General features: G+C 42.9%; 1 protein-coding gene across 2 annotated transcripts in view; it reads left to right on the plus strand.

The window, feature by feature from the left end:
- The window catches only part of LOC132567622 (uncharacterized), a 30277-nt gene extending 19732 nt beyond the window's left edge, over positions 1 to 10545 (plus strand). For both annotated transcript variants that reach the window (XM_060233303.1, XM_060233304.1), the window contains 7 exons: positions 531 to 705; positions 2671 to 2853; positions 3970 to 4224; positions 5619 to 5687; positions 6585 to 6665; positions 9095 to 9199; positions 10469 to 10545. In XM_060233303.1, the coding sequence (XP_060089286.1) occupies positions 531 to 705; positions 2671 to 2853; positions 3970 to 4224; positions 5619 to 5687; positions 6585 to 6665; positions 9095 to 9199; positions 10469 to 10498 (898 nt within the window). In that variant the 3' untranslated portion in view covers positions 10499 to 10545. The remainder of the gene's footprint in view (positions 1 to 530; positions 706 to 2670; positions 2854 to 3969; positions 4225 to 5618; positions 5688 to 6584; positions 6666 to 9094; positions 9200 to 10468) is intronic.
- Positions 10546 to 12234: the final 1689 nt, after the last annotated feature.

Consider the following 12234-nt stretch of genomic DNA (forward strand, 5'->3'; position numbering starts at 1 on the left):
TCTTCTCCTGTCCAGGGCAGAGTCACTCTGAGCCAGCCTTCCTAAAGAGGCCTTCTAAGATTCCACTTTGAAAAGACTCCACCTTCACTGTAGTTGGTTTTTTTTGTTTGTTTACAAAGCCTTTAAATGCTTCTATTTTCCTGCTTTTTTTGTTGCTTGCAATTTGTTTACTGCTATTGTCTTTTTAAGTTGTATTTTTTAAAAAAATGTATTATACATCGTATTTATATTTGTAAAAATGGCAATGTACTTTTAAACACTAAATAATAACAGAACCATCCCTCCTATTTAGGTATCTCAACAAATGTCACCAACCCCTTGCCAAGTAGCTGATTATTTCAACCCCTAAGTGGCCTAAACAATTCCAGCTTCTAAGCAGTCTAAATGTTCTAAATATAATTCTATCAGTGTTTCTCCATTCTGTTACCTCAGACTCTGTAGAAAACAAGCTGAATGCTGAACAAAGTATAAGCTGCAGCAGCTTTCTCAAGTCTATGCCATGTTGATAGCACAGCTTTTACTTTGTGTAGGTCTGTTGTCTCTGTTCGGGAAATTGTTCATCAGCTTGCTGGAAATAACAGCCTGAGCACAGATAAGAAGATCTCCAGCTGGATCCACCAGAAACTAACCTGGCTACCTGGCAGCATCCCCCAGACTTTCAACCTCACCTATGTCTCCCAATATATCACAACCTATGGTGTCAAGGTGACTAGCAATAACACTCATAGTCATAGCAATGCCATGTCCAGTGGCTACTATTGCACATTATGGGGGCAGAACACTACCAGTGCAATCTTAAGTGATTATGGCATTCTAAATTTATTTATATCAGTGGATTTATAAGGGAGTAACTCTACTTAGAGTTGTACTGTACAGGTGCAGTCCTAAGAACATTTACAAGGGAATCAGTCTCATTGAACTCAGTAATAATTGCGTTCTACGTGAACATTCTTAGGACTAAAACAAAGTTAGAGTCCAGTGGCACTTTTAAGACCAACAAAGTTTTATTCAAGTTATGAGTTTTTGTGTGCATGCACACTTCCTCAGATATATAGAAATGGAAGATAACCATTCAAACTTATAGACATAGACTAAACAGCAAATTAGTATGTAACATGATGAAGATATTTTAAGATGTGTGGAGACACACAACAGGAATAACAAAAGTTCAGCAGTTGTTTGGATTTAATTAAGGGGGAACAACAGTGAAGCAACTTAAAGAGCCATATCATAGAATCACAGAGTTGGATGGGGTCATACAGGCCATCTAGTCCAACCCCATGCTTAATGCAGGATCAGCCTGACAAATGTTTCTCCAACTGTTGCTTAAAGACTATAGAGTCTTAGGATACTATAGTATTTGTGGAAGTGTGCATGCACAGGAAAGCTCATATCTGGAATAAAGGTCTTAAAGGTTCCACTAGACTCTAACTTTGTTCTGTTGCTTCCCGATAACACAGCTGCCTTCCTGATTCTTAGGACTGTTACATATTTTGTGCTAGAAAAATATGTTTTCAAAAGGATGTTTCCATTTTTTGTTTCTTCCTGCCAGAAGATTAATTGGGCACAAGAAACTACCAGCATTTTAAGAGCAGGAACTGAAACATCTCTAGTCTTCTTCCACCCCTCAAAAAAAAAAAAATCCCCTTGTGAAGAGTCTTGGAGAACTTGAAAGATTGCATACTGTTGTGTTTCATTTTGATTGGTTATAATACACGGCTTTTAAGTATGTTCTCATATGTTGCAAGTTAATCACTCAGTTACTGCGAGCCCCAGCTCCTGTGTGGACTCTTCACAAGCTGGGGGCTGCTGTAGCTGTGCTTTTAGCAGGTGAGGCTTTTAACAGCTATGGAGAGAAAAACTTGCTGCGCATTACAGCATCTAGAGCAGCTGTTAAAGGCATAGCCACAAGGACCAGCGGAAAAGTTGGCAAGTTTCACTGCCACTAGCCATCACTTATTCCACAGGACATTATCATGTGGCAATCAGTCTACCAAGAAAAACTTATAGGAAGACACCAGCTGTATAACTTTAACAGAGTTATCTTGAATAAAACTTTGCTGGTTTTAAAGGAGCCACTAGATTCAAACTTTGTTCTCCTAACAGAGTTGATATCTCATTTGCAGAAAGGGTTAGCTGCATGAATGATCCATTGTGCTGAAAAAAAAGGTTATTTACAAAATAGTCTTAGGATGCTTGTACATGTCAACATGTTGAATCAGAGCAACAGATCTACATGAGCAACATCTGAAACGGCATTACCCACATGGTTCTGGCCAGTCAAATATTACCAGAATGGCATGGAAGCAATTGTGTTTCTGTAGCTTCTGATTCACTGTTAATAACATAGGGTTTTAGGAGGAGGTAGTTAATACAAGCAAATAAGCAAATTGTTTTTTTCAGCTGGATTATGAAATGAGGGCACTTGATCTAATGCACCTCTGTACGAAAGAAATTCCATGCACAGACAACTGTTATGTCAAGAAGCTTAGGCTTTGTCTTATGAATAAGTTCTCTGCACATTTTTTTTTTGCATGTAGGCACACGCTATTATATGACCCATCTCAACCTGCAATCTAATATAATAGTCAAGAAACTGTGCTATCCAAAGAAGCCTTGGTTGCATGTGATGCTGTTATTTAGATAGCTCTATAATTTGTCTTGTTCTAGTTTGCCCTGGATAGAGCCATTAACTTGCCCTGGGTTGGCTTGACAAAGGCCCACTTCTGCTTCAACCCACCTGCAGCTTTTTATTATGGGAGCCAGTGGATGAAGTATGATTACCCCATCTTTGTCAAGACACTTGATGTCAACAGTTTCCAGCAATGGCCCACATGGCTTGATGGCTTCAAGGTATTCCATTCTGTGGGAGCATTATACTTGGCTAAGAAGAGATGTTACTGATGGATATACTGAGTTCATCTTACTAAAAAAGCAACTGCTGAGAGGTCTAGAGGTCAACTCATCCATATTTCTAAGCTGGTTTATATAGCATCCATCTAAATATCCATCTATTGGCCTGGGCCTCTGGGGTATAGTACTCCCAGAAACTGAACATTCATTATGTGTAAGAGCACTGCCTTGCATTTGTGGAGGCTGGGGTTGGGAAAGCTCAAGAAAACTAAAGACAAAAATAAATAGTAATCTGGCAGTTCTGGAATTAAGTGATGTTTCTCTGTCACCTACTGAACCTATACTTGGATGTTGTATCTTTGTCTTTAAAAGCCGAATAGAATCTTACACATTTTAGACAGAGTTCTAGAGACTATACATTAAGCCTCAGATTTCTTATTCCCAGTTCTCAGAAGTAAATTAAGTATGTAAAATTTGGGCCCACTGGTTTGAGAGACAACTTACCAAAAAGTAATGACGAGCTATGTGTGGCTGTAGAAAACATTTCCTTCTCACCATCTTTCTGCACAAACAGAGATTTTAAGTAGTGGGCTGTATCCAATTACTTTGTCCTGCTACTTGCTGGGTTTTTCCTGTGCTGGAAGGAGATTTCTGCTCACAGAAGATGCTCTTCCTGCTACCTGAAAGCTCTTTGCCAGAAAAGAGCTGCAGCACAATGGATTAGTTGTGTCACTTGCTATCAGCCTCCCCATCCCCCCCCCCCATATCAACCCAGCGCTACAAGATCTGCTGGACCTGGACAATAGGTCACATCTGTGAGGCAGAATCTGCCATCTTAGTCTGTCCAATTTTAAATTTTATATATTTCAAACTGGTCTTTGATTGTTTTTACTCTTGACTGTTTTTATGATGTAACCCGCCAAGCCTGTTCTACAGGAAGGGTGGGCTAAAAATCAAATCAAATAAATAAATACTCCTGCAGAGTATTCGAGAGTGTTTCATGCCACTTACTAGAACTAACTTTATGCTAACCATAGGTGGCTATTTCCAGACCCCTGTGCCTATACAATAACTGGATCAACCTTCCATTGACCTGCAATAACTGTTGCTTTTCAGTCCTGTCTGCATAGGGCTTACCATGAATATTCATCAGTGATTATCCACCTGTATGAGAGCAAGGTGACTTCAGACCAAGATGCTTTGGGCCAAAAGGAGGATATCCAAACCACTCACAGAAGAGTCATCCTGAAGAAGGAGCGGTTATATTATACTCTGAGAAGTGAGGCATGGACTGCACTCCATGTGTTCTCTAGAGATTACTGCAACACTGGAGTTTACCAGCTGCCTCTGTACCAGGGGGCTCCCAGCCAGGTATAAAGGAAACCTAATTATATGTCTTATCGATTAAAAAGGTAAAGGTAGTCCTCTGTGCAAGCACCAGTCGTTTAGGTTTCAGCTAATCCAACAGTCCCCATTAGGTTTTAGCTAATCTACCGCTCCTCTCCAGTAAGGGTCCCCTGCTCCTGCTGAAATTCTCCTGGCACTTGCGTCTTGGGGATAAAATCTGAAGGGTCTTGAACTGGAGAGGAAAAAGGAGCTATTCAAAGCTCTTGACTAACAAGCAAAGTGCTCAACTTATCCCACATACATATTTCACAGCTGTGCACTGCTGGTGTGTCTCTGAGCTTGTAAAATTCTCCCTGTGGCTATGCATGGAGCATACCTATACTTTTCCCCCTGGAAAATGCAACTAAATAGCATCGCTTCCCAAAGTAAAGAGCTGATCTTGGCTTTTCTTTGCCTACATGGTACAAAAGATTCTTCTGAAGAACACAGGAGGCATTGCCTGTGCATCTGACAGAAGCATCCCTTTAGAAACAAGTGGCTCTGTCATAGGAGGCCATTTGAGTAGGAACTTCCAATATTTAATTCAACCTTTCAGCGTTTTTGTTATTAGCTCCACCCTTGTACCAGCTATTTAGCTAATCTACCGCTCCTCACCAGTAGGAGTCTCCAGCTCCTACTGAAATTCTCCTGGCACTTGTGTCTCGGGGATAAAATCTGAAGGGTCTTGAATAGACGAGATCCCCACTGTTCTCATTTTAAATCCCATATGTTCCTGCAGACTCAACAAGGTTAAGGACCCATGAGCTATGGTATGTCATGGACATCTTCACAGCTATAGCATAAGTCATACACCTCAGTTAATGGTTTAGAATATGGTGCATTTCTTAGAATGCTAAATATTATAACAACCATGCACACAACTATTAAATATGCATAGATTATCATAAACATGTTACCTTTCTTGTTGTGTTTTCTGACACTACCTGAATACCTGCATTGTAAGGTGACTTTGGAAGTAGCATAATTTCTCACTTCTTAGTTGAAAAGTACAAATTAATAATAATCATATAGAAGTTTTTTTGAACTATGAAAGCAGTATTTGTCATGATCAGGTATTAGAGGAATTCTGAGTATTACCTTCATGCCTCACAGCGCCTATTTGTTTTCAGCAGTCAAGTCCCTACATCACTTGTCCCCAAATGTAGCCTTTCACTTTATTTCATTCTTTACATAGAAGGATGCTGAAAATAACATTTTGCTCAACCATTACTCTCATCTTTCACCTCTGGGTTGGCAACTGAGAACATGTACATGTTCTAGGGTTATCAGTTACAGACTCAGTAGTATATACTGACAATGAGTTAACCATCCACAAAGTTAAAAGATTCTTTGGTATTTAATTATTATTCCCTGAACAGGTCATCCTGCATTCCTTATCCCAAGGGAAATGCAGCAGCATTATGAACAGCTTGCTCCATAAGAACATGGTAAGTGGCTAAGCATGTAATGGACTTTAGTTTTAAAAAGAAATCAAGACAAAAAGGGCCTAAAGTCTACAAAAATAAGGTTATAATGTTGAAAAAGCATGCTTCCTTACAAGCCTTATTTGCACAGCATATTAAAGAAACAGTTTTGCACTTTCCATCCAAGTCTCATCTACCCAAAATGCTACTGAGACAAGGTAGAGCAAATGAACTCAAGAACAAGTGATTTAGATAGCAAGATTATGAGAGTTGATACTGCTGCCAGTTACACTAGCCTAGGAAGACCTGGGATTGGACTCATAAATTTGATTTGAAATATCTACTCAAATCAGATTGATGGACACCTCTTCTGTAGCTTTCTGCAACTTAGCTGCACCCCTTATGGAAGAATTTCTGCCTTCAAGTGTTGCACCACTGATGCTTTTTGTCTTTCTCTGTACTTCCAACAAAATTATTAAATAAGCTATACTTTTAACTCTTGCACAAAACATTTAATATTTTTGGTACATTGTGCCAGCATGTAGGGTTAATTTTATGCCTGTCCAGCACTTAGAATATGGTAGTGGTTAAGCCTCCCAAATTCACTTGTATGCACTGGTTAAAAAAAAAAATCAGCTATGAAAATGAAGTCTCTTCTGCTCTGTCACCACTGGGGTATTTACTCCTGCTCCACTTAATCCATTAAAGGAAAACATCCATCTCTCAGGTGGGAGCAGAAGGCATCAGGATCCTGGGATATATGCAAGTAAATACAGTCCTAATTCAGGCTCCCATACTTACAATCCAGTCAGGCTCTACCATCTCTTCCAGTCTAATGCCAATACTGTAATACAGCAGTAATGCTCTTTAATAAGGAATGTACTTAATACAGAAAACAGGTAAATTCAAATTCTCATGCAGATCAAATTGGTGGAAGGTGCATCTGTACTTGTCCGTATAGCTGATGGACGGTGGGATGAAGAATTCAGATATACAATACAGGTAAGCATATTTATTTTATTCCATTTATATCCCACCCTCTCTGCCAAAGTGCGTTCAGGGCTGTTCACATGGTCATGTGTATGCATGAGTATAAAACATACAATGGACATAAAACCATAAAATTAAAAACAAAAAAACATTGATGCTGTGATCTCAATTTCAAAGTTTATATTCTCTGTAGGCAGATCTTAGAAGGTCCTGTCTGCTGCTGCTACAGAGCAGCTTGCAAGAGATGGTCAAGCTGTTTCCTAAGAACTGTAGTGGCCCACAATTTAGTTTGCAAATGCCTGGTGGAAGAGTGCTGTGTTACAGGCCCTGCGGAACTGTATGAGCTCTCTCAGGGCCCTAACTTCTTCCAGCAACTCATTCCACCAGCATGGGGTCTCTACAAAGAAGGCCCTGGCTCTAGTTGTCATGAGCCTGACCTCCTTAGGGCCAGGAATTGAGAGCAGATTTTGCGACCCAGACCAAAGTGCTTTCCAGGGAACATGTGGGAAAAGGCGGTCCCTCAGGTATGCAGGACCCTAGCCATATAGGGCCTTAAAGGTGGAAACCAGCACCTTGAAACGAACCCAGTATGCAATAGGCAACCAGTGCAGCACTTTCAGCCCAGGTTGAATGTACTCCCGTAAGGGAAGACCCAATAGCAACCTGGCTGCTGCATTCTGCACTAGTTGAAGCTTCTGGGTTTGAGACAAAGGCAGCCCCATGTAGAGGGCATTGCTGTAATCCAATCTTGAGATGACCGTAGTGTGGATCAGTCGCTAAGCCGTTGCGTTCGAGGTAGGGGACTAGCTGTTTTATCAGCCAAAGATGATAAAAGGCTAATCTGGCAGTGGTTGCCACCTGGGCCTCAATTTTTAAGGAGGGATCCAGGAGCACCCCTAGGCTTTTCACTTTGGGCGCCGGTGTAAGTGGCATCCCATCAAAGGTCGGTAAGACCTCAGCTCCTAGACCGCCACGACTTAGGTACAGGACCTCTGCCTTCGTCGGATTCAATTTCAGTCGACTCAGTCTGAGCCACCCTGCTACAGCTTGAAGCACCATTGTCAGGTCTTCTGGGAGGAGTTGGATTGGCCACCCATCAACAGATAGAGCTGGGTGTCATCTGCATACTGATGACATCTCAGCCCAAACCTCTGGGCAATCTGAGCAAGGGGGTGCATGTAGATGTTAAATAACATCAGGGAGAGGACTGCCCCTTGTGGCACACCACACACGTGGGTGCCGACGACAGTTCCTCCCCTATTGCCACCCTTTGTCCCCGACCCTGAAGAAAGGAGGAAAGCCACTGTAAAGCCAACCCCTGTATCCCAGCGTCGGCAAGGCAGCAGGTCAGCAACTGATGACTGACTGTGTCAAATGCAGCCGCTAGATCGAGAAGCATCAGTACTGCTGAGCCACCTCTATCTGGATGCCTCTGGAGGTCATCTGTGAGAGCGACCAAGACTGTCTCCGTCCCATGACCCGGGCGAAAACCAGATTGAAAAGGGTTTAGCATGGAAGCGTCATCCAGAAAGCTCTGCAACTGCACTGCAATCTTGCCCAAAAAAGGCAAATATGACACCGGCCGATAGTTTGCCAATTCGGCCAGGTCCAGCAATGGTTTCTTTAGAAGGGGGCAGACTACCACCTCTTTAAGAGGCTGTGGGAAGGTCCCTTCAGATAGGGACCGGTTGACATTTCCCTCAAGAGGACCAGTAGTTCATCCCGGCCAGCCTTTATAAGCCAGGATGGGCATGGGTCCAGACTACAAGTAGTTGGGCGTGCAGTAGAGTGTTCTGTCAACTTCTTCCAGGCTGAGTCAAGTAATCCAAAATCTGACTAGAAGACGTGAGTGAAGCCTCAAATTCCTTTACTGTCTCAAGTGTGGCTGGGAGTGACAAGATCTTATCTGCAAAAAAGCTCACAAAAGCCTCGCAGCCTATATCCAATTCCCTAGTATTTAATTTACCCTGTGGCAGGGTAGTCACTGACCGAATTGATCTAAACAATTGTGCTGGGCGTGAGCTCGCAGATGCCATCATGGTCATAAGATAAGTTCTCTTAGCGGCCTTGACTGCCATCTCATAGATTCTCATAAACAACCTATAGGATGTTCTAGTCACTTCGTTGTGGGCTCGTCACCACAGCCTCTCTAACCATCTCAGCCCGTTTCATCAGCCACAGCTCCAGGATATACCACAGAGCCAGCTTTGAATAGGGGCGGAGGGCGCCTGGGAGCAATCGCATCAATGGCCATGGAGAGCCTGTTGTGCCAGGTCTCCACAAACTCATTTAAAGAATTGCCAGGAGGCCAAGGATCTCGCAGAAGCCACATAGGGTCCATTTGGCTCCGTGGACGAGCATATTAAAATGATGTTAATGAATGGGCATGAATTTTATTCCTCTCATGTCCTTAACTGAAGTATCTTGGCTCCTTGTCTCAGGACATTGATCAGTCCTACATGCCCAAGAATGCTCTGAATATATCCTGTAAGGAACCCTCTGGAGCCAAAATTGCAGAATTAATGCCACGAGAGACATCACAACAGGTAAAGAGATTTTCCAGTCCTATGGAATATTACAGATCACAGAATTAAACAATTTGCGTAGTTCATAGACAGTGCAGAGGCCCTAAGGTAGGTGGGAGAAAGAGAGCAGGAACTTCCACTGTCACCCCCTACATGGACAGTAGTAGGAAAGGAGATGGACAGGTGGGAAAGTGGAAGAGGATGAATCTTGCAGGTTTCTTGCAAGAGAGGGGGAGCTGCTAAATTCACAGATCAGGGCCATGCAGAAAGATACTAAAGGCAGGAAGCACATAACAAGTACACAAAAACAGGGTTGGGATTAAACAAGCCACAGCTTTCTTGATTACAGTGGCAGGAGCACTGGTACAACATATGGGTATGGATCCAAGCATTGGGCAACCAGCCTGCTAGCTGATAGAAACCCACCTCAGTCTGCCTGCTGAGGGCTGACTTGGGATGGCAAATGAAGTTGGCCCACATGAGCATACGCCTGAGTGGATCCCTTGCCAGCTATGAGTACAGCCAAGCAACAGACCCCAGCCAGGTATGTCACTACCTGGTTCCACTCCCAAAACACTTTCAACTGAGGAAGGCAGGAATAAAGGTGCAGCCTCCCTCCTAAAATGGATCTGGCCCAATGCCTAAAAATGACCAAAGCAGTGACAATTAAAACCTAATGCCAGGAAATGTGCTGAGAGGACCTGGCAGTCACATGAGCTTAAGAATGGGAGGAATGGTGCCGGGGAGGCCCCTGGCCCATGCCCAGTGTCCACACCCCCCCCCCACAGCTAACACAACCAACCACAGACTGCTAGAGAAGAGTCACAGTGCAAACTGCCCCATCCACATGGATGTGCAGGCCTGCCCAAAAGTGGCCCCAGGTTAGTTCAGGCTGTGACTTCTAATAAGTTGGGGACCTACTAGGTTTGTAGAAAAGAAACTTAAAATGAAGGATTAAATCCACTCAGAAAAGGAATGTAAAACCTACTAAGTGGGGAGATGGAAAGCCAGCCAAACAATCACTGAATAGCCTGCCAACAGTTCCCTACTTCAGCAGCAGCAATGTAAGCCAGGGAGGATTGGGAGCTACTGTTCACTGCCTCTTTAGGTAGGCATGCAGGCAAAGGGATGGGCTATGGGATGACAAGCAAGAATCCCCCCCCCCAGGTCTCCCATGTTCCCCACTTGTCTTTTATAAAAGTGAAATCTTGTTTTAGTGATAAAAGCTTCTCTCTATTCTCCATGACAAATGCATTTAAATATATTGATAACTGTTCTACTTCATTTCAGAAAGGACAGCTTATATTGGAACAAATCTAGCACAGTAAAAAGCTGTAACACTTCCATTAAACATGAAGAGATTACTGTAAGAATTGTACAAGTGGATGTTTTAATACCTGAATACATGTAATAATCCAAATAAAAGTTATTAAATTGCCTGACAACCAAATAAAGAGCAAAGCAAAAATTCTTAATGTCACTTCTCAGAGCGATACTGTAATTCATTGTAATGTCATGAAGAGTGACTGTAAAACTGAGGTGCTTCAAGGACCTATTCTGTTGCAAAAAACAAGTGCTCAGCATTCATAGCTTGTCATGCAGTTCTTTGGATATGCTAAATGCCGTTGGTCTTCAGTTTTCTCCCCTCAAACAATGCAAGGGAAGATATTGGGTATATATCCTGCCCTCCACTCCGAATCTGCGGCTCACAATCTCCTTTATCTCCCTCCTCCACAACAGACACCCTGTGAGGTGGGTGGGGCTGAGAGGGTTCTCACAGCAGCTGCCCTTTCAAGGACAACCTCTGTGATAGCTATGGCTGACCCAAGGCCATTCCAGCAGGTGCAAGTGGAGGAGTGGTTCTCCCAGATAAGAGTCCGCACACTTAACCACTATACCAAACTGGTTCTCAGTTAAGTACATGTTCTACTGTCTTCATTTCCATTCAGTTAGCTGATGCTATTGGGACATAAAATTGAGGGTACTTCTGAAATTTTATTTCATAAATCTAAAAACAGACATGCTAAAGCAGGTCATGCTTTCTATTAAACACTGGAAATTTTACTATTCCTACTTTTACAGAAAACATCACTGCGGTATGCATTTTGTAGCCACATTCACAGAAGTGCCATCACAGCTGCCCATGTTCATCTGTATAAGCCTCTTAAGCCTTTCTTCCCATTTTCTGTCCTCAGCTAAGCATGGCATAGCAAAAGCTATGTTCTTCTTGACTTCTAAACTGCCAGACCAAAGCTTCAGCTTTTGTTATATAACATGTTTAGTGTGACCTGTCAAATTATGGCTGAAGACTCCTCTCCTGTTGAAATGCCATAATAAAGTAAAGTAATTGCTACACAGCCTGACCTCAGTAGACGAGGCTAGCCAAATCTGAGAAGCTAAACAGAGTTGACCCTAGTTCAGGGGTGTTGAACTCATTTGTTAGAAGGGCCGGACCTGGCATAAATGAGACCTTGTTGGGCCAGGCCATGCGTATACCTATATTAAGATTTGGTAGCAGAGATATAAACTTTATAAAGGACACAGACAAACACAATTTTAAAAACCCCAACAACTTAAAACATGCTTAAAACATTAGCACTTGTTGGTCTTAAAGGTGCTTTCTCCCATGGGATTCAAGGAACGGGGCAAAGGAAGTTGTGTGTCTTTCCTTCCTTCTTCAGAGGTCTAAGAGAAAGGAGCTTCAGCCAATAGAAGAGAGGCTTGGCTCAGTAGCTCTGCTGTGCAATTGAGAGAACCTGGCAAAGCAAGCTCTGCCTTCCCTCCTTCCTCCCCAAGGGAGGAGCCTCAGCCTAAGGAGAAAAGAGGTTTTGCTCTGTAGCTGTGTGATTGAGCAAGCCTCGCAAAGCAAGCTGTTACGCAGAAGGAAGCAGATGACACCCAGTTGCTCGAGGTATGATTTGGCCCCCGGACTGCATGTTTGACACCCCTGCCCTAGTTAGTACTAAGGAAGTCCAGGGTTCATATGGAAAGGCAGGCAATGGCAAACCACCTCTGTACATCTCTTGCCTTGAAAACCCCAAGAGGGCGGTTGCCAT

The sequence above is a fragment of the Heteronotia binoei genome, chromosome 2 (assembly GCF_032191835.1).
Source record: "Heteronotia binoei isolate CCM8104 ecotype False Entrance Well chromosome 2, APGP_CSIRO_Hbin_v1, whole genome shotgun sequence".
Classification (NCBI taxonomy): Eukaryota; Metazoa; Chordata; class Lepidosauria; order Squamata; family Gekkonidae; genus Heteronotia; species Heteronotia binoei.